This window comes from Hibiscus syriacus, unplaced genomic scaffold, assembly GCF_006381635.1.
Source record: "Hibiscus syriacus cultivar Baekdansim isolate YM2019G1 unplaced genomic scaffold, ASM638163v2 tig00117034_pilon, whole genome shotgun sequence".
Taxonomy (NCBI): Eukaryota; Viridiplantae; Streptophyta; class Magnoliopsida; order Malvales; family Malvaceae; genus Hibiscus; species Hibiscus syriacus.
In genome coordinates this window covers 900007-923846 of record NW_024063533.1, presented here as the reverse complement: position 1 = coordinate 923846, position 23840 = coordinate 900007, and the positions used below count along the sequence as shown (strand labels likewise).

Genomic DNA, 23840 nt, shown 5'->3' with positions numbered 1-23840 from the left:
AAATTGGCTACGGTGTTCTTGTTAGGCTAAGAAAGCCAATGAAGCCTCCCATTGAGCAAAGCTCTCGGAGTCGGCCAAGTCAAATCATAAGGTAACGTTCCTATATTTCTCCAAGAAGGATCTCCAATTGTTAGAATACGGACCCGAGATGTATCGAACTCGATGCAGCAACATCCATGCGACCACCTCGTGTAACCGATTGTATTTGAACTACTACCTGGACGACCTTGTAATGTTTTCTTGTCTGGTGAAACCCGAATGCAATGCGTCCTACTTGTTCTGGATAGTACATCAATTCGGGAACTTTAAGTGAAGTCTAGTAAAAGGGTTGTAAATATACATGCCTAGTAGTGAATCACGCATGCATAGCAAGCCATTGCATGAATCTACCAAGAACATAGCCATGGATGAATCTGCAGGAAGTTTCTTAAGCATCACGTTTCCTTCGCTGTGAATATCGGAGAAATCTATAAAGAAAAGCTGATACAATGACTTCCGCCGATTGCTTTGGAAGATGAAGCTTAGACCATTGTACGTATTATTCTTAGCCAACCTCGGCAAACCAACATCAATTGCAGCAAAGATGTTACTGGAAGCCTGGATAGTATACGAAGGATAATCTCCGGAGGAAGTTTCTCCATTATGTTCTTTTTTGGCTGCTCTATCTTCACAAGTTTGCTAATATTTCAATAAAGTCACTTATGATACAGATGTAGAAGACAGAGTACTAAGTTCTGGAGCGATCAATGCAGAGTTCCTTGGTGGTTCGCACTTTGAAACAAGTGGATAAAACAAAGAAAACGATGTCATCGAAGATGGCCGAATATTTATTTTTCTATAGGAATATATTTTTGGTCGTGTCGATGCAAGAAGCCTTGAGAGTGATTCAAATGGACTAAATCATTTTCTATACAAGGAAATATTATATTACGCAGGAGGTTCCTTGACAAGGTTATTAGATATAAACTATAGAAATTTTATTTATTAATAATTCTTATATATCTTAATTATCAGTCGAGATTCTATGATTTATATATAATTAGGTTTTATGTGATTATGTGTTGTAGAATTCTATCTATTCTATGCTTATATATAATCATCTATTGTAACAATAATCAACGTTAATATATAAATATTATTTTATTTTATATGGAAACTTTTAATCTAAAATTGCAGACTTGTGTTGTGAAACCAATTTCCTACACACACGATGTGTAACACCCTCAGACCGATACGGGTAACCCGATTCGATATGGAGTGTCACATTAAGGCCACCGGAGCGACCTACTGTAAAATCTCGGAAAATTTAAAACTTTTTATCAGAACATGAAAACTCATAAAATCATTTATCAGTATTAAAAAAAATAGATTTTCAGACTCGTATTTAAAACAAAATACAATTACATGCCCCCTAATTACATGTATCATACTCAGCAAACAATGCCGGAAGAACTCCCTTACTGAAGTCAATAACTGCACTGGTACAATTCTTTTAACCTGCAATGGTGAGTAATATAAAGTGAGCTTCGGAAAGCTCAGTAATACAGAACTACCAGATGATGCTGAAGAACGTGCAGATACAGATAAACATATATTTCCTTATCGGATCAGACATCTACAGATCTTTATGCTGAGCAGAGATCCTACAGATATTTCAGATAGTAACAAATAGTAAGAGTTTAGTTCAGGGAAATATTTCGGATGTCTAGGTTTAGGAGATCAGAATAGGTTATCTAAGTGTTCCCGCAAAACCAATGAAAATATACAAATCTTTTCTTTTAAAAACATATTTTTTTATCAAAAACCATAGTAATCACTTTCACCGAACACAACAAAATGTGTAGGTTCCCCAGAACCATACAACCCCAGCACAATAATTAGACCCTGAGCACAAAGCCGATGAGCCTGCATATATTCTTCCTCCAACAATACCCCCAAATAAAACATTTTTCCATCAATAAACGGAGATAACAGAAATCAAAACAGAATTCATATCATATATTAGATATCATATATCAGAACAGAATCCAGATCAGAAATCATAACATAATTTAAATCGGAAATCAGATAAAACATTCATGTAATTAGGGAACACACTAGAGTTTCCAGATGTTATTAAGAGATACTGAATAATCTTATCGGTAAAGAAACACGGATCTTCAGTTTACCGATAGAATGTCGGAATTTAAAATCATTATTGGAAGAGTTTATTAACTGACAGAATCATCAGTTATTCAGAATATTATCAGGATCATATCTTATTCGGACATTTTTCGTAAGTTGAACATAAGAAGGGTATTCAGAATCCTTTACAACCATGTCGATTGATCGGATAATCGAACAACTCGATGAATAGCTCCCAGAACAATTGCTTGTCGACTGGTCAATTTATTATCTTTCCAGGGTATTTACTCTTTAATACCGCAAATTCTTGCCCATAGATCATCTTCAGAATCATCGCTGAATAGATCTTCCAATGATCTTTATTTCATTTCCACGCTTCCATGATATCATGAAATACTGACGTGCTTGATTTGTAGTTCATGACTCATAAGGACAATACATCTTATAAACTCATAAGAGTTTCCAGACTTATCCAAATCACGTACTTAATCCTCAGTCATTGAGGTTACTTAGCTCATTTAGCAGTCAAGTACGTTTCTGAATTTCGGATACATATTGTACTTCCGTTCAGTTCAATTTGGTCTTCGTGGTTGATTAGACTAACAATATTCAATTCTTAGTACCAAATGCGATCTAGAGTTGAGCTGAGCCGAGTACTTCCAAAATTATCATCGAACCAACTTGAGAAGACGAACACGCATTCAAGTGATATATATATGTAGTTCATGTACTAACATATCATTAGGGTTGATCGACTCACTTAAGTTGTGTTGCATACTTTTAAAGGTAGTCCAACACCGATGCTTATTTGGATTCCTTAATTAATCCAAGACATTTACTTAGTATATGCCATAAGGGTATTTTGGTCATTTTGGTATTCAGTTTTATTCTATTCATTATAGAGCTCAAGGATATCCCATCATTCCTGAGCTTGGTGATATTCTTGGGTCATTTCCATTATAGGGGTATTTTGGTCATTTTACAAATATGGTATATTTCAATCATTTTCTTCCATGATATTATTATTTAATTCAAACGTATCATCTTTCAAGACCTTTAGAACAATTCTGACAGAAGAGCACCCTCTATAATTTATTCTTAACTCAGAGATTTTCAGGTCAATTGTCTTCTCAGAAGTTACCAACAGGTTATCAGGAACTTTCTGTACAAAGACAGGATCTTAACAATTAAATCCGTAATTTATCGAGTTAAGTACGAATCCTCAAAGTACTTTCTCATTCAGGTTAACTGACTGTTTTTACCTCTCAAGGATATTTTCATAATTTCTTAACTAGATAACTTCGATATTAACTCTTAACGAAAATAATTATAATTTAGAGATCATATGGTTAATTGCTTTCCCGAACATTCTCTGATCTTGAAATGATTCTCTTAACAAACTTCTAGCATTTTGCGCAAACCCTCATGAGGTTAAAACCCACTTATCCAAATCTTCCAAGCAAAACTAGCATTTTTATGCACATCTGTAATTTCATCGGATCAATATGTCTTTTCAGAGTTATTAACCAACTTCTAGGGACAATTCTTGTCATCTTACAACATAAGGGTATTTTCGTAATTTTACCCTACCGGAGTATTTTCATAATTTTCCATCCAAATACCTTTGATGAAATAAATTATATGTTACAGATTCAAGTTGATTCCTTCATCACTAAACACAGAACTTGTAATTTTAATTCTAACAATTCCCCAATTTCTTATAAAAGTCATCTGAATCATAATCAGTTACCGAATTTTTATCGTATTTGGATCGAGTGTAGAAATTAATTAACTACACATATGAGACTAATATTAGCTTATTCATGCATTTACCAATATCAACATATTCCAATAAACATAAAGAGGTAGTAAAGTATTACCTCGATTTCTGTGCCATACTAATCGACCAAATAAATTCCATTAGAATGTCCTCGATCCTTAATTCAATTTCCAATAATTCCTCAAATACATAACAATATAAATTTCATCAAAAACGGGGCTTAATTCTAACAAATAGATCGAATTAGATGATAAATCAATGAAAAACAGCTTATCGGGTTTGAATTTGGCGAAACATACCCCAAAAACAACTTAGGACATCAAAAAACATCATGACAGGTATACCCGAAAAACGTCAACGGTCGTTTAATGATCGGTCAACGTCGGTCAAAGTTTTGGTCAACGGTGGTCAACGACGGTCAACGGTTTTACATAAATATCACCCTAACAAAAATTAATTACATATTAGGCACCATTTTAAAAATATTTACAAAACTAGCACCAAGTTTTGTTTCCTGTTTATCTACGACCGTGACTTCCCCACGAGCAGGGGGCGGCGCATGGGGCGCGTGCGGCATCGTGGGGTGTCCAAAAATTCCCGAAAAAATTTCTAATTTTTTTAAGGCATGTTGAGACACTTACCAAGCTCGGTTCACAATTTTGAATGGCGGAAAGCTCGATTCCGAAACATCGAAAACTTTAACTTTGCCGACGACAACGGAGAAATGGAGGACACCAGTGGACTCGGAACGATGCAAGGAACACGATGGTGTGGGAGGTGTCGAAAACGGATGGTCGGATTGACATGAATCAATGGAAAACCAATGAAAATTGAGTTAAAACTGACGATACTTACGACTGAAATTAACGATTCATGACGAAAGGTTTGAGGAATTTTGTTCATCAGTTGACAACGAACACGATGGTGGTTTCAATTCTTCGAACGGAGGCCGGACGGTGAGTAGATCGGAGTTTAATGGTGAGTTGAGGGGGAAGAGGAAAACTGAGAAAATCTGCAGAAAACACACGGGGGAGAGGTTATAATTCATCCCATAAAAAAATCGGTAAACCATGAGTTTAGTCACTAAACTTCCTGCACTTCTTAAAATGGTCTGCTAACTTTACGATTTTACAATTTAATCCTCAATCTCTTCCAAAATACCAATTAAATCCAATACTTTATAATTTCTAAAATTTAGCCCCTAAATTGGGGGTGTTACAATTTTCCCCTCCTTAAAAGAATTTCGTCCTCGAAATTTATTCATGTCACAGAAATGCAGAAATGAAACTTTCATCTATTCTTTTATACTTTCAAGTAACTTTTACAAAATGTGAGTTCTTTACTAATCATTAACCAGCTGAGCATGCATTCCTATCAGAACTTTTCCTCATTTCAATAAAAGAATCCGAACGAAAATTTCCTTGAAGAATCAATTCAGCCTTGGTTACGAAAATAGGCTCATGGAGCTGTAACATATCCAAATTTCATTTCTGGAGTCGGTCGGAATTTCTCCATTGAGTGATTCACATTACTCGTGAGGTACTTACAAATTCAGATAGATGTTACTGGTATTTCTTTATGCAATGGTAGAGCTTTAATGGATAAAACTTATGTTTGCTCGCTACAGATAGGGACTCAACCTTGGAGTTCCAGCTCAGAGAAATATGATTATAATCTAGGGGCATATACTGATCAGACATCTTTTGACATTTGACCGGCCGGTCTATCTTGAAAAATTTAACTCAACCATAGCTCTGATACCACTAAATGTAACCCCTCAGACCAATACGGGTAACCCGATTCGATCTGAAGTGTCACATTAGGGCCACCGGAGCGACCCACTATAAAATCTCGAAAAAATCAAAACTTTTTATCAGAACATGTAAACTCATAAAATCACTTATCAGTATTCAGAAATAAAATAGATTTTCAGACTCGTATTTAAAACAAAATACAATTACATGCCCCCTAATTATATGAACCATACTCTGCAAACAACGCCAGAAGAACTCCCTTACTAAAGTCAATAACTGCACAGGTACAATTCTTTTAACCTGCAATGGTGAGTAATATAAAGTGAGCTTCGGAAAGCTCAATAATACAGAACTACCAGATGATTTTAAGAACGTGTGATACAGATAACATATATTCCTTATCAGATCAGACATCTACAGATCTTTATGCTGAGCAGAGATCCTACGGATATTTCAGGTAGTAACAAATAGTAAGAGTTTAGTTCAGGGAAATATTTCGGATGTCTAGGTTCAGGAGATCAGAATAGGTTATCTAGTGTGTTCCCGCAAAACCAGTGAAAAGATACAAATCTTTTCTTTTAAAAAACGTATTTTTTTATCAAAAACCATAGTAATCCCTTTCACCGAACACAACATAATATGTAGGTTCCCAGAACCATACAACCCTGGCACAACAGTTAGGCCCTGAGCACAAATCCGAGGAGGCTGTATATATTCTTCCTCCAACAATACCCCCAAATAAAACATTTTCCGTCAAAAAACGGAGATATCAAAAATTAAAACAGAATTCATATCATATATCATATATATCATAACATAATCCAGATCAGAAATCAGAACATAATTCAAATCGAAAATCAGATAAAACATTCATGTAATTAGGGAACACACTAGAGTTTCCAGATGTTATTCAGAGATACTAAATAATCTTATCGGCAAAGAAACACAGATCTTCAGTTTACCGATAAAATGTCGGAATTTAAAATCACTATTGGAAGAGTTTATTAACTGACAGAATCATCATTTATTCATAATATGAATTATCAGGATCATATCTTATTCGGACAGTTTTTGTAAGTTGAACATAATCAGAGGGTATTCAGAATCCTTTACAACCATGTCGATTGATCGGATAATCGAACAACTCGAGATGAATAGCTCCCAGAATAATTGCTTGTCGACTGGTCAATTTATTGTCTTTCCAGGGCATTTACTCTTTAATACCACAAATTCTTATCCATAGATCATCTTCAGAATCATCGCTAAATAGATCTTCTAATGGTCTTTATTTCATTTTCACGCTTCCACGATATCATGAAAAGCTGACGTGCTTGATTTGTAGTTCATGGGTCATAAGGACAATACATCTTATAAACTCATCAGAGTTTCCAGACTTATCCAAATCACGTACTTAATCCTCAGTCATTGAGGTTACTTAGCTCATTAACAGTCAAGTCCGTTCCAGCTACTTCGGGGTTTTCTAGAGTAATTCAGACGTTTCTAAATTTTGTATACATATTGTACTTTCTTTCAGTTCAATTTGGTCTTCTTGGTTGATTTGTCTAACAAATATCCAATTCTTAGTACCGAATGCGATATAGAGTTGAGCTGAGTACTTCAAAAAATTATCATCGAACCAACTTGAGAAGACTAACACACATTCAAGTGATATATATATGTAGTTCATGTACTAACATATCATTAGGCTTGATCGGCTCACTTAAGTTGTGTTCCATACTTTTAAAGGTAGTCCAACATTGATGCTTATTTGGATTCCTTAATTAATCCAAGACATTTTCTTAGTATAAGCCATAAGGGTATTTTGGTCATTTTGGTATTCAGTTTTATTCCATTCATTACAGAGCTCAAGGATATCCCATCATTCATGAGTTTAATGACATTCTTGGGTTATTTCCATTACATGGGTATTTTGGTCATTTTACAGATCTAGTATATTTCAATCATTTTCTTCCATATGATATTATTATTTTATTCAAACATATTATTTTTTCCAGATCTTTAGAACAATTATGACAGAATAGCACCCGCGATAATTTATTCTTAACTCATAGATTTTCAGGTCAATTGTCTTCTCAGAAGTTACCAACAAGTTATCAGGAATTTTCTGTACAAAGGCATGATTTTAACAATTAAATTCGTAATTTATCTAGTTAAGTATGAATCGTCAAAGTACTTTCTCATTCAGGGTCAACTCTGACTATTTTTACCTCTCAATGACATTTTCGTAATTTCTTAGCCAGATAACTTCGGTATTAACTCTTAACGAAAATAATTATAATTTAAAGATCATATGGTTAATTGCTTTCCCGAACATTCTCTGATCTTGAAATGATTCCCTTAACAGACTTCTAGCATCTTGCACAAACCCTCATGGGGTTAAAAACCAGTTATCCAAATCTTCTAAGCAAAACTAGCATTTCTTATGCACATCTTTAAATTTATCGATCAATATGTCTTTTTAGAGTTATTAACCAACTTCCAGGGATAATTCTTGTCATCTTACAACATAAGGATATTTTCGTAATTTTACCCTACTGGAGTATTCTCATAATTTCCCATCCAAATACCTTTGATGAAATAAATTATATGTTACAGATTCAAGATGATTCCTTTATCACTAAACACAAAACTTGTAATCTTAATTCTAACAATTCCTCAATTTCTTATAAAAGTCATCTGAACCATAATCAATTACCAAATTTTTATCGTATTCAGATCGAGTGTAGAAATTAATTAACTACACATATGAGACTAATATTATCTTATTCATGCATTTACCAATATCAACATATTCCAATAAGCATAAAGAGGTAGTAAAGTATTATCTCGATTTTCGTGTCTTACTGATCGACCAAATAAATTCCATTCGAATGCCCTCGATCCTTAATTCAACTTCCAATAATTCCTCAAATACATAACAATATAAATTTCATAAAAAACGGGGCTTAATTCTGACAAACAGATCGAATCGAATGATAAATCAGTGAAAAACAACTTATCGGGTTTGAATTTGGTGAAACGGACCCCAACTATGGACTCAAGACATCAAAATTGTCAGGATAGGTATACCCAAAAAACGTCAACGACAGTTTAATGATCGGTCAACGTCGGTCAAAGTTTTGGTCAACGGTGATCAACGGTTTTACACAAATATCACCCTAATAGAAATTAATTATATATTAGGCACCATTTTAAAAATATTTACAAAGCTAGCACCTAAGTTTTTTTTCCTGTATATCTACGGCCAGGACTTCCCCACGCACAAAAGGCGGCGCGTGGGGCGTGTGCGGCGTCGTGGGGTGTCAAAAATTCCCGGAAAATTTCTAAAAATTATTTTAAGGAATTTTGAGACATTACCAAGCTCGGTTCACAATTTTGAACGGCGGAGAGCTCAATTCCGAAACATCAAAAACTTTGACTTTCTCACCCCTCCACGCGTGGCGACGATGGAGACACGGAGGACACCGATAGACTCTGAACGAGGCAAGGAACATGATGGTGTGGGAGGTGTCGAAAACGGATAGCCGGATTGACGTGAATCGACAGAAAACCAACGAAAATTGAGTTAAAACTGACGATACTTACGACTGAAATTAATGACGAACGACGATGATTCACGACGAAAGGTTTGAGGGATTTTGTTCATCGGTTGACAACGAACACAATGGTGGTTTCGGTTCTTCGAATGGAGGCCGAACGGTGAGTAGATCGGAGTTCAAAGGTGTGTTCAAAGGTGAGGGGAAGAGGAAAACTGAGAAAATCTGCAAAAAACTCAAGGGGGATGGGTTATAATTCATCCCATAAAAAATGGGTAAACCATGAGTTTAGTCACTGAACTTCCTGCACTTCTTAAAATGGTCTGCCAACTTTATGATTTTAGAATTTAATCCTCAATTTCTTCCAAAATACCAATTAAATCCAATACTTTATAATTTCTAAAATTTAACCCCTAAATTAGGGTGTTACACAATGTTGAGTTTAAATTGCCAAGATAGCGTTACGACCTCAACTCAGTCCACCCAGTTAGAACGAACAATTTTGATTCTCTAACTATTAGAGAATTTTAAAACCCAAAGGTATAATTTGATTGCTAGACTTTATCCCTTTATATAGCCTTCAAAATCCTAATTTAACTTAAACTAAATATTATCATTTAAAAGAGTTTGATAATTATAATAATTATTTTTTTATATATATAAAAACCTATCTCAACTCAGATTAAGTTCTATCAAACAATTATATATATTAATAGAGTTTGATAATTACAATAATTATCTCTCTTTTGAATATATAAATTTATTTCGACTAAGATATTGTTTTATCATATAAATATACATATATTTTAATAGAGTTTGATAATTACAATAATTATCTCTATTTTAAATATATAAATCTATCTCAATTGAGATAAGATTTTATCATGTAAATATATATTTTAATAGAGTTTGATGATTAAAATAATTATCTCTTTTAAACTATATAAATTTATTTCAATTGAGATTAGATTCTATTTGATAAATATATATTTAATAAAGTTTGATAATTATAATAATTATATATTTTTAAATATATTTATTTATATTTATAATTACAATAATTATAATTATTTCATTTTAGTTAAAATATTATATGTATCAAATACATATATTAATTTTAACTAAATATTATATATATAAGTTATTTATAATTATAATAATTTTATTTTAGTTAAAAATAATATATGTATTTGAGTTAAAATATTATATGTATCAAATACATATATTATTTTTAACTAAATATGTAATTCAAATTATAATTGTTCGTTTTAACCATAGGGTGCAACCCTGTAGGTTCATGTAATGTAACAGTAATATCTAGAACGATTCTAATATTACAAACAATAAGAGATATCTAGCAATACATTATTGTTAAGTTACGAAAAGTCATGGTTCGACATAATCTTACTATGATGTACTTTTATGTACCAATTTTTTTTCTTTTATACCTAGATTGAACACAAGTCATTGATCAGTCACACTTGTATAGTTCATCTTATATTTCTTGACATCTTGAGCAGACTATTCAAACGAACAACTATGATATCTCATATCAATTTATTCAAGCATGATTATGCATTTTATAATCTCACTCAGTCAAGTGGCCTAAGATATTACTCTCATTTTGTATGAGAGACAAATCCTATATTGATCAATCATATTCCACTACGTAGATCATGACATGTCCAACATCAATTTTTATGGTGTAACCAATTACGACACATGTTTGACTACATCAAAACGCGTGACTCACAATGTTGGAATAATAATGTTCTCAAGTCTGAGGATCATACATACAATTATTACCACGAGTAATGTTGTGATTATCACATAATGATTCAAGAAACATACTTATAGCAGGTCAGTCCGATATGTTGTTCTTCAACACATACTTATATATTGATTTTGACATCTCCATGTCAATAACAACATATTGTCATCAATCAACTACACATTAGTCTTAATGCATTATTATTGTCCAAACACACAATAATACTTGAGTAAAGACCTTTTAAGAATAATTATATTATTCTCATGACTTTATTATAACTCAATTGAAATAATAATGACAATGTCTTGTATTAATAAACAAGGTAAAATAAATATGACATTATATTCTTCTCAATGATTGGTATTCGGACATACTTATTATAACCATTGGGTCTTCTTTGGCATACTATAACCTCTTTAATATACAGGAGTGTTAATCCAGTTCAGGCTGCCAATATGAACAACGATTGTGTACCAATGAGGCATTTCATGAAACGTAAGCTCCTTAAATGTTCCATGTCTGGGGTCAAAGACAACAACTACTCTGTTTAGATACTCCAACAAGATCTCATCGTTTCTCAAAATGCATAAAACTCTGACAGATGAATTAGGGAAACGAGCCCTTGCGTTATTGAAGTGCAGCAGATCATTTTGCTGCAACGTTGGTGGCAAGTAATTAGTCCCGATGGTGAATTCTTTGATCCATGACTCCTTTATACCGTACTCCTTCATAGCCCAAATCTCCAGTTCTTCGTTACTGTGATACGCACTAGCCGAGAGACAACCTCGTAAAACCATCAGATGGTGAAAACACCTGTCTGAGCCACAACAGTCAGGTTTAGGCACCTGCTGGAACTGCTCGGTTTCGAGGTCGAACGAGGTGAGTAAACTGGCTACGGTGTTCTTGTTAGGCTTAGAAAGCCAATGAAGCCTCCCATTTAGCAAAGCTCTCGGTGTCGGCCGAGTCAAATCATAAGGCAACGTTCCTATATTTCTCCAAGAAGGATCTCCAATTGTTAGAACTTGAACATGAGATTGTATTGAATTCCATGCAGCAACATCAATGCGACCACCTCGTGTAACCGATTGTCTTTGAACTACTACCTGGACGACCTTGTACTGTTTTGTTGTCTGGTGAAACCCAAATGCAATGTGTCCTACTTAGCTTTAAGTGAAGTCTAGTAAAAGGGTTGTAAATATATATGCCTTGTGAATCACGCATGCATAGCAAGCCATTGCATGAATCTACCAAGTACATAGCCACAGAGGAATCTGCAGGAAGTTTCTTAAACATCACGTTTCTCTTCGCTGTGAATATCAGAGAAATCTATAAAGAAAAGCTGATACGATGATTCGGCCGATTGCTTTGGAAGATGAAGCTTAGACCATTGCCGTCATGTGGGAGAGATGGGTATAACAAGAGCGATCTCGTATTAATCTTCGCCAAGCTCGACAAACCGACATCGATTGCAGCAAAGATGTTACTGGAAGCCTGGATAGTATACGAAGGATAATCTCCTGAGGAAGTTTCTCCATTATGTTCTTTTTTGGCTGCTCTATCTTCACAAGTTTGATCATATTTCAATAAGGTCACTTAAGATACAGACGTAGAAGACAGAGTATTAAGTTCTGAGGCGATCAAAGCAGAGTTACTTGGAGCATACTTGGTTTGCACTTTGAAACAAGTGGATAAAACAAAGAGAAAACGATGTCATCGATGATGGCCGAATATTATTTTTCTATAGGAATATATTTCTGGTCGTGTAGATGCAAGAAGGCTTATTATATTTCCATTGATAATGACATAAATATAATTAAATCATTTTTATATAAGGATATACTATATAACATCGAAGGTGTACTTATAAGATTATTAGTGATAAATGATATTATTTTTTTATTAATTAATTGTTTTCATATATTTTATCTAATGGAGACTATATAATTTGTGTATAACTGGATTCCATGTGATTATGTATGATAGAACTCTATTTCTATCCTTTGCTTATATATACTCATCTATTGTAATAATAATCTACATCAATATATGAATACTTTACATGGTAATCACGTATCTATATATTATAATATCGGAACGATAATTATCGGTAAACAAATATACACGATCGAAAATAAAAAATAAAGAACACCAAAATTTACGTGGAAAACCCAAAAGGGAAAAACCACGAGCAGAGGAGAACATTTCACTAATATGAAATAAGAAAATACAAGAGGATTTTGGTGAAAGAAAACCTTGATTATCTAACCCTGACCCTTAGTATCTATTTATATGGATGGATACTTGATTACAAAGGAAAACTAAATAGAGTAGAAATCTACTTTAATAATTTTTTTCTACTTTTAATCAAACTGAGTTTCCTAATTTCCTAATATTTATATATTAATTAATTTGTGTCACTTTGAATTCGATTCAAACTCTAACAAATCTCCATCTTGACACGAATTCTGAAAGTGCAAAGGTTCCGGGACAAAACACTCAAATTCGATGTGACACCTAAACTCAATAAAAAACAATTCTTCACTTCAACGAACAAGTTCTCCACCTCTTCCACAAGGCTCCTCAAAGGGGTAATCTTCAATAATGGACACCGACCGAATCCAAGCTTTTTCTAGGCTTGGATTTAGTCTTCACATGGACATGGTTATCATAAGTGTCAACTTTGCTCACAAATGTTTCACCACGAGCAATATGCACAACACGATCTCGATCATCAATGATAGTTCTATCTTCAAATTCATTATGTTCATGAAATTGAACTCTTTTCTGCTTCACATAACCGTTTTGACCACGATTATTTTGTTCAACAACGTTATTTGACATGGTGGATGAAACAACAACTGCATTATCTAAAACTGTTGAACCCTAAAGAACATAAAACTTGGTAGTCTTTCTCTGCCCTTTCAACACAACAAGAGTCCTTGCAAATTTTCATAACTCCACCTTCATTGGAGAATTTGTACCCTTTTGAATCTAGAGTACCTAACAAAATTAGATTTCTACTCAAATCTGGAACATGACTCACATTACCAAGTGTTCAAACAATCCCATCGAGCATCTTAATCTTGATTGTGCCAATACCTGCGACTTTACAAGGGACATTATTTCCCAAAAATACATTACCTGTAGAAACAGCTTCATACGTCGCAAACCAGTCACAATTAGGACTCACATGAAAACTACTACTAGAGTCAAGTATTCACTCATCACTTGTTATAAAGTTGTCGTTAGCCGCAACTAGGAGTTCTCTGCCATCGTACTCCTCTACTATACCGACCTCCCCAGATTTCCCTGAGTTATGCTCTTCAACTTCTCTTTTGATTTTATTTTGCAACTTGTAATACTCCGATTTAACATGACCTTTCTTTTTATAATAGTGACAAGTTTTACCTTGATTGGAAGATTTTGATCTACCCCTTCCAATATTATCAGAAGAACGCTCGCCTTTTCTCCCACTGTCTAAGCTAGTCGATTCATGCATCACGAGACCATCTGTCTGGGGCTCGAAACAAGATACAAGATATTTCATCTTGTCAAACGAGTGCATACCATTGTAAACTTCTTCAAGAGTGAGTGTTTAGTGACTATACAAGATTGTATCTCTGAAAAACGAGAGTAGGAAGGAGGCATCGAACATAGAAGGATCAGTCCTAAGACTTCTTGATCATTCTTCACTTCTAAAGTATCTATATCATACACAATTTCCTTGAATGCGGTCAGGTGCTCTTCAAGAGACGAACCTTCCGCCAACTTGAGCGAATAAGACGCTGCTTTAGGTGGCAACTTGTTGGTAAATGATTTGTGCATGCAAACAATAGCAACAACAATAACAAAACCATATTCCCATATGCAATGGGGTAAGGGGGAGGTAGGGTAGTAGGCTATCCCCCAACGCCAGGTTGAGAGCAGCTTCCGTGGAAGACCTTCGGCAGTCAAAAAATTAAAAATAAAGATAAAATGCAATGCATGTTTAAATAAATAAATAAAATACGTAGTTGAACAATCTTCATATGCAGTCTTCATATGCACGTCTGTAATGGGAAGTAATCCCTGCAAATAAACCCCTGCGTAAAAATATCTGTATATAGACAGAAACGTAAGACCTGACCAAAATTATAAAGAGGAAACATGAAGAGCAGTATACACAGAATTCAATGATAGCAAGCTTCGAGAAGGGATAAAGTCAAATGGGTTAAAACCTAAACTAAGGCAACACTACTCCGCTACCTTAGTTCTAAGCCTTCATAAATTCCAATGACAGAAACGTATAAAAAGTATAAGTAATGAAATTACTACAAAGTCATTAAAAGAAGACAAATATGATACACCCAATGGATGTGACTCGCCCTACTCGGCTACCCTGGTCTTAAGTCGCCATAATTTCCTATCAGAGGTCATGTCCTCGGTAAGGGCTAAATCCTTCAAATCAGATCTCAAGCAGTCTTCCTACTTCCGCCTTGGTTGACCTCTCCTTCTAGCATCGTCGACTGTATTCGACGCTACCCTCCTAACCGCATCCGATGGTTATTGTCTTAGGACATGCCCAAACCATCGTAGGCTTCTCTCCCTCAATTTTTCGGATACATGCACCACACCCAAGGACATCCTAATAGCAGAGTTTGGTGTCATGTCCCATAGAGTCCTACCACATACCCATCGAAGCATTCTCATTTCTGTGGCCTCCATCCTCCTTACATGATCCTTCTTGATAGCCCAACATTCTGATCCATACAGCAGCGCTGGTCTTATTGCCATTCTATAAAATTTTCCCTTAAGTTTTAGAGGTACCTTCTTGTCACACAAAACTCCAGTAGCAGCCCTCCACTTGAGCCATCCCGCCTTTATACAGTGTGAAACGTCTTCATCTATACCCCCCATCTTTACGTATCATAGACCCTAGGTACTTGAAACAATCCTTTGAGGGGAGAACGTGTCATTCTATGCATATTTCTACATCTTCATCGTTTTGGTTCCCACTGAAGTTTAAACATAAATACTCTGTCTTTTCAATATTGATCCTTAGACCTATTTCTTTCAAAGCTGTTTTCCAGGTAGACAGTCTACTATTCAGCTCAGTTTTTGTTTCAGCCACTAAGACAATATCGTCAGCAAAAAGCATACACCATGGAATACCGTCTAGTGTCGCACAATAGATGTCGTCCATAATCAAAGCGAAGATGTAAGGGCTAAGAGCCGACCCTTGGTGGAGTTCGATTTCCACCGAAAATACCTCGGTGTCACCAACTGTAGTCCTGACGTAGGTAGTAGATCTATAGTACATATCACGAATCGCACGGATATAAGCAGTTGGGATCCGTCTCGTTTCCAAGGTCTTCCAGATCGTATCACGGGGAACGTTATCATACGCATTCTCAAGGTCAATGAACGCCATGTGAAGATCTCTATTTTTCCCTATATTTCTCCATAAGACGTCGAAGTAGATGAATTGCCTCCGTAGTAGACCTGCTTGGCATAAAGCCAAATTGGTTTTCCGAAACCCTAGTAACTTGTCTCAACCTAGCCTCTATCACCCTTTCCCATAGCTTCATGGTATGGATGAGTAGTTTAATACCTCTGTAGTTGCCACAACGTTGGGGATCTCCTTTATTCTTATAGAATGGTATCACCGTGGACTCTCTCCACTCCTCTGGCATCTTGGCAGTCTCTAGAATAATATTAAAAATGTTGGTCAACCACTTAACTCCCTCTTCTCCTAGGGCCAACCACACAGTGATAGGAATTTGATCAGGACCAACAGCTTTATCCCTTCCCATCTTTCTAATAACCATTTTGACTTCCTCAAACCCAATCTTACTTATAGGGCAGTCAATGACCGTTGTATGATGGTCGGCTGACCCATCAACGGTACTATCTCTACAGGGAGAGGCACTGTCATTAAATAAGCCAAAGAAGTAACTACCCCAAACCCTCTTAATATCATGATCTTTCACTAAGAGGACACCATTGTTGTCCTTAATAAACCTAATGCTACCTAGATCCTTTTTCCTATTCTCCCTGGATTTTGCAAGCCTGAAGAAGTTGTTTTGTTCTTTTTTGGTGTCTAATCTCTTGTACATTTCCTCGTATGCCTTATCCTTTGCTTTACCCACCGTTTTCTTGGCTTCCCGCTTTGCCTCCTTGTATCTTTGTTTAGCTTTCGATCTTTCTTCGTCGTCAATGCATTGTAACAACTCCTTGAAGCAAGTTTGCTTTGTCTTCACATTAGTTTGGACTTCGTCGTTCCACCCCACGATTCTTTATGTTCCTTAACCTTCCCTCGACAACCCAAGGGTGTTTTACCTACCTCTCTGATGAAATCTGCCATATTTTCCATACATATCGGCATTTTTTGAGTTTGAAGTTCCAAAACCTGTATTAGACAAAACCTTACTCCTAAAGTCATCAGTTGTCGCTCCATGTAAGTTCTTCCAAAGGATCCTAGGTTTACCAAGCTTAGCCTTCCTATGACTGCTCTGCCCATGGCGTACGCGGAACACCAAAACCAACAATCTGTGTTGTGATACACATGCCTCTTTAGGGAACACCTTATAGTCAATGTAAGCCCATCGATCCCGATTTCGAACCAGGATGTAGTCGATTTGGGTACAATGTCCACCGCTATGGAACGTAATCAAGTTCACATCTCTCTTGTTAAAGAAGGAGTTTGGGACCACCATATCGTGTATAGTTGCAAATTCAAGCAACGTACGCCCCTCCTCGTTCCTACTACTAAACCCGAAACCCCCATGAACACCGTCATACCCGTCGGTTGCCCTACCTACATAGCCATTGAAGTCTCCCCCTATGAAAACTCTTTGGTCCTTCGGAATGCTCCTAAGTACATCATCTAACTGATCCCAGAAGCAACGTTTCTCCCCCTCCCCTAGGCCAACGTGTGGGGCGTACACTGAAAGGACATTCACCACTTCCGCTTCTATAATAACCTTAATCATCATAATCCTATCATGATATCTACAAACTTCAACTACATTTTCCTTGAGCCTAGAGGATACCAAGATACCCACCCCATTTCTAACGTTATCTACGCCTGAATACCATAACTTGTACCCATTACACTCTCTGGCGCGAGTCCCTTTCCACCTAGTCTCCTGAATACATGCCAAATCTATTTTCCTATTATTAAGTAGTTTGTCATCCAGCAGCCTAGCATTTAATGTGCCTACATTCAACGAACAAACTCTAAGTCTAGTCTCCTTGACACCACTCTGTCGAGCCCTCCCCCTATACGCCCTATGGAGTCTAAAAGAAAGACATGACCTCAAGTGATCATCTATAGCCGAAGCTATGAGGAACTATAAAAAGGAAACAAAATAAGACAGAATATGCACCAATAAAGCTCTAGAAAATTGAGGGGGTACTAAGAAGCCTAGTTGGTTACTAAATAGGATTTTAAGACAAATTAACATTATCTTACTTAACTTTAGGGAAAACAAAATATTAAAACAGATCTCTCAACTATTAGAACACATATCTAAATAAAAATACCCAAAACAGATCTAATAAACTTAAACTCGCAGAATCCAGTGTGATCACGTAAAAATCACTAACAAAAATATTCTTAGACTCAAATAATCAACTTCAGAACTGTATAATTCATATAAAGATTAACAACTGGGTCTTTCTCTTTATATAAATGGAGTTTAGCCGATCTGACAAAAGATTTGCACTGAAAAAAAGGAAGCTGAAGAACAAAATAAAAACTGGGAAGTGGCATAGTTTTAGTTTAATTAGTTCTAGAAAAAAATGGATCACAATATAAACACGATCCTAATTCGTGAAATTAAGCATTAAACAATAACTAAACCTATTTTAATTATAAAAGAAAAAACTTTCCTTAAACGATCAACAAGAAATAAAAATCCTAAAAAAGAGAACCTGGGGAAAATATGAATTCGAAAGCATAAGACACTGGAGATATGAGCTTCGAGAAATCCAGTGGTAAGACAGTCGGATCCTTTTTTTAAATAACCCCTCGAAAGCATCTGTCACTCCCGCTCATAAAAAAGATGAAACTTTGGGTGGATTTTGATGTAAATAAGAATGTAATAAAAGAAACAAGAAAGGTGGAATTCTGAGTTGCAAAATAAGAAGGGTGAAGAGTTATTGTCTATAGTTAATGAATCAGACAGAGGTATATAAATCTTTCATATTTTCCTGCACATGAAACAGAGGTGAAGACTGCAAAAAAACTCTTTCTAGGATTAAGTTTCCACAATTAATGAAAATCAGTTATAGATCGCTAGATCTGCAGAATCCAATAAATAAATACATAGATCTAACTCCAAAATTGAGCCGTAAAAAAATCTAAACATCTAACGAAGCTTAGAGAAGTGATTCAAAAAGAAAAAAATATCAACTTAAAATTATAAAATTAGGTTCTCGTGAGGAAATGATTCAAATCGAGGAAGAAACAGAGGAAATGTTGAAAAGGCGTTGTTTGGAAGCTGAAAACAGAGGAAAACGGCACAACAAATTAAACACAAAACAGAGGCGATTCTAGTTGTACAGTTATTTGTGCATGCAAAGTTGCTCCAATTTCACCCACAAAGATGCAGCTGTTTTTCTTTCAACACATCTAGTAAAATTTGATTTGATAAGTATAAAACCTGAGAAAGAGCTTTACGATCCTTACGCTTTTCCTCATTCGTCCATTGTGTTACTGACTTCTAATCAAATCTTCTATTGCATCGTCGAGATCTAACTGTACAATAACATCCCAAATCTTCACCTGCCATAACGAGAACCTGGTGTTTCGATCCAACAGCGGAATATCATACTTCATTGTTGCCATAATCTTGAACCCGAAGCTCTGATACCAATTTGTTATAATATTGAAATGATAATTATTGATAAACAAATAAACACTATCGAAAAGGAAAAACAAAGAACACCAGGATTTACATGGAAAACCCAAAAGGGAAAAACCAGGGACAGAGGAGAAGAATTTCACTAATATGAAAGAAGAAAATACAAGAGGATTTTGGTGAAATAAAAACTTGAGTATCTAACACTGACCCTTAGTATCTATGTATAAGGATAGATACTTGATTACAAAGGAAAACTAAATAAAGTATAAATATACTTTAATAAAGTTTTCTATTTTTAATCAAATTGGATTTCCTACTTTCCCAATATTTATATATTAATTAATTTGTGTCACTTTGAATTCGAATCAAACTCTATCACTATAGAATTATTCTGCATAAATTTTCTTTTCTTCTCTTTTTATCGCATATTTGTTATGGTTTTTCGTCTGTCACCATCAATCTGGTGCATCTTCATGCACCAACGAACTTCCTAACCAGTATTATGTCTACAAACCTCCCTGTACAACACTGATAGATGGAGGTCAGACTCACTGATTTCGACTTAGGTTATATTGATGGATTACACCATGCTCCGTCACAATTTTTCGATGTTATAACCAAGATGATAAATCACAAGTATCTTTTACAGTATCGCTAAGATCAAATCTTTGTAAGTACTTTTCTTAACAGTTGTGATAATACGATTCAACTGTTTATTTTATACATTGTCACTATTAAATATGCATAAGAGATATTGCGAATTATACTAACTCCTTACTCTCAAATTAAAATCAGCTCGCGTTCTTTATAATTCTAAATCTATATTCAAATACATGAAATACATATAAGATATTGTATTAGATGTTACATTAGCCGACTGTCCTCCTAAGCAGTTATTTTAAACCTTAAAAATTAATTGATAAACATAGAATTAATTCTCAAGCCAATTCAAGCTTCCGACATGAAAGATAATTTTGAACCAGTGAGCAGGCATTTCCTGAAAAGTAAACTCCTTGAATGTCCAACACCGTGGATCGTAAACAGAAAGAGCTCTCCTCTCGTGCTCCAACAAGATCTCCCCACTTCTCAACACACAAAGAACTCGAACATGTAAATTAGGCAAATTATGTCTTGAATAACTGAAGTGTCGGCTCTGTTGATGTATCAACGTCGGCGGCACGTAACTTCCGATGCTCAACTCTTTGATCCAAGACTCTTTCACACCGTACTCTTCCATAACCCAAATCTCCAACCGCCCATCATCATCATGAAACGCACCGGCAGACAGACAACCTTGTACAACCAACAGATGAGACAAACACATGTCTGAGCCGCAACAATCGGGCTTCGGGACCTCCTGGAATTTCTCGGTTTCGAGATCGAACGATATAAGGAAGCTAGCCATGGTATACTTGTTAGGCATCGAGAGCCAGTGGAATATCCGGTTAACCAAAGCCTTGGATGCCCACTTCTTGAAACGATAAGGTATGGATTATAAATTTCTCCATGAAAGGGTTCCGATCGTTAGAATCTGAACCTCCGATTGAATCAACGTTGATGGATCTTCGTTTGGGTGGTCTCTTTTCAATTTTCTTCGAAACACTATATGGATCACCTTGTATTCCTTTGTGGTTCGACGAAAACCGAACCCCAAATGCCCCAGTTTCGATGGATACTGAACCAGTTTGGGGAGCTCGATGCAAAGCCTGGTGAAAGGGTTAGAAATGTATACGTTTCGTGAATTATCACGCATGCAAAGCAAGCCGTTGCATGAATCTACCAAGTACATGGGCGTAGACTCATGGTTTTCAGAACCGGACCGGTTAGCGAACCGGTCATGCTACCGGTTCACTGGTTCAACCGATCGAACCGGTCCGACCGGTCGAAAGAACCGGACGACGTCATAATTATTTAAAAATTTAAATAAAAATATCAAAAATATTTAATAAAAAATAATTTTTTATATCACAAGTCATTCAAAGCAAGTCATAACATATATAAGTTAAAAACCATAAAATCAAGTGAAGCAAAATGATTCAAATTAACTACAATATAATATTTAAGGTAAAACATATTAAATAATAAATAATTATATAACTATAATTAAAAAATAAATTTGGGGTTAAAAAAATCATAACAAAATTATATAACTATAATTATATAACTATTCTTTCACTTCAATCAAGCTCGAATTTTAGGTTTTAATCGAGCTTCTAATTTTTTTTTGAGTTCAAGCCTTTTTGAGTTCAAGCCTTTTTGAGTTCAAGTTTCAATATTATATTTCGAGTTTGAGTTGAACTTGATAATTTTTAGCTTGTGAGTTTGAGTTGAGTTGAGCTTACTTTTAAAGTTTTCAAGTTCGAGTCGAGCTCAGCAATACTCGAATTCGACTTGGCTCGTTTAACAAATGACGTTGTTTGGTTTAATTTTTTTTTTTAAAAAAACAAAAATCCCGGTTTTTCCTGATTTTTTTCGGTTTTCAGCCGGTCCGGTTCGAACGGTTCAACAATTCTGGCTGGTTCACTAATAACGGTTCAACCGGTTTAGATTGAACCGGACTAAGCAACGTTTCCCGGTTGAACCGGCCGGTCCGGTCCGATTTTCAAAACAGAGGGCGTAGTTGAAGTTGGGAGCTTCTTTGAAATGACTTTGCCTTCACTGTGATCAAAGAAATCGATGAAGTGGCGTTGGTCGGGGATAGGGTAGTTGCTTTGTAAAATGAAGCTGGGATCATTGTCAGCCTCAGCCATGTGAGACCGGTGCTTGCTGATGAGAAATGGGTCTTGAATTAGGGTTCGCCAGGCTCTGCAAACCAGCTTTGAATTCAGCAAAGATGTTAAGGGAAGCCTGGATAGTATATGGACGACGGCTTCCTGAGGAAGACGATCCATCATGTTGGCTACTGCCTGGCCTTCCTTCAAAAGTTTACTCTCTTTCAGGGTCAATTCCTCCATGATTAATAAAGACAAAGAAGTAATGGAATATATATAATCTAGTATAATACATTTGGCGATCAAAACAAAGTCGATGCTGAAAATCTCTAAATTTGATAACAATTTTATATTATTGTTTGATTCGAATTTGATCTTACATGATTAAGTTTATTTAGTTAATAATGCTTATGGAATAAAGATTATTGGTGACAAAATATTTAGTTATGTGAATAGAGAGTATGCCTTGATCCTTAGAATTTATAGCATTTGAGCAATGTTTCTCTAACTATATATAATTAAGACACCATTTTATGGACCAATGGCAATATTATGAGATTAATTTCAATTTATAGCATTTGAGATTAATGTAGCAAGTGAATTCTTCTCAAAAAATGAGAAGCCAAAGTAAATCCTTTCCCATTTATCATAGGTTGGAACCTTAAATCCCAAATCACTTTGTACCATGCAATGCAAAGGGTAATGGTGTAATACTTTAAAATTTTGGTTAGTGATCAAAATGAATAAATTGAAAGTTTGATGGTTAAAGTATAAAGTTTAGAAAGTTTAGAGACCAAAGTATAATTTTAAAAAGTTATGTAATATGGTCCTGTAAATGAATAGTTTACCCCCAAGAATGATATTTTCATGGGTTTCAGATTTTTTGTACGGAGTTTGTGTTGAAAGCTAAAAGTGTGAAAGTTTGAGAAAAATTCGGATCAAATCGAACATTCAGGAAATTTTAATAGATGATAAAGCAAGGGCAAAAATGTCTTTTCCATACTTTAAAATGATAATATTTAATGTGGACCATTATATTTAAGTTGATTTCCATGTTGAATCTTAGTCTTTGGATTAAAAAGGACAAGATTGTAATTTTGGAACTTTTCAAGGGTAAAATTGTAAACTACTAACTTCATGGTTTAATTTCATCCCTTGAATGATAAATTTGATATGTGACATTATTAGGATCATTAGATTTGAAGGTCAAAATATTCATTTTGGACTAAAATGAATTTTAAATTCATTGACGTTATAAAATCCAAAAAAGACTAAAATTAAAGAAAACAATTCAAGA

General features: G+C 35.2%; 1 protein-coding gene across 1 annotated transcript; it reads right to left on the bottom strand.

The window, feature by feature from the left end:
- Positions 1–20763: 20763 nt before the first annotated feature.
- On the bottom strand, positions 20764–21237 carry LOC120196849 (F-box protein At3g07870-like). Its single transcript, XM_039198553.1, has one exon. The coding sequence runs from the start codon at positions 21235–21237 to the stop codon at positions 20764–20766; it is 474 nt and encodes a 157-aa protein (XP_039054484.1).
- Between the last annotated feature and the right edge of the window lie 2603 nt (positions 21238–23840).

Bases quoted from the DNA above. Each gene is read 5' to 3' on its own strand.
- LOC120196849 (XM_039198553.1), bottom strand. From the start codon at position 21,237: ATGGCTAGCTTCCTTATATCGTTCGATCTCGAAACCGAGAAATTCCAG.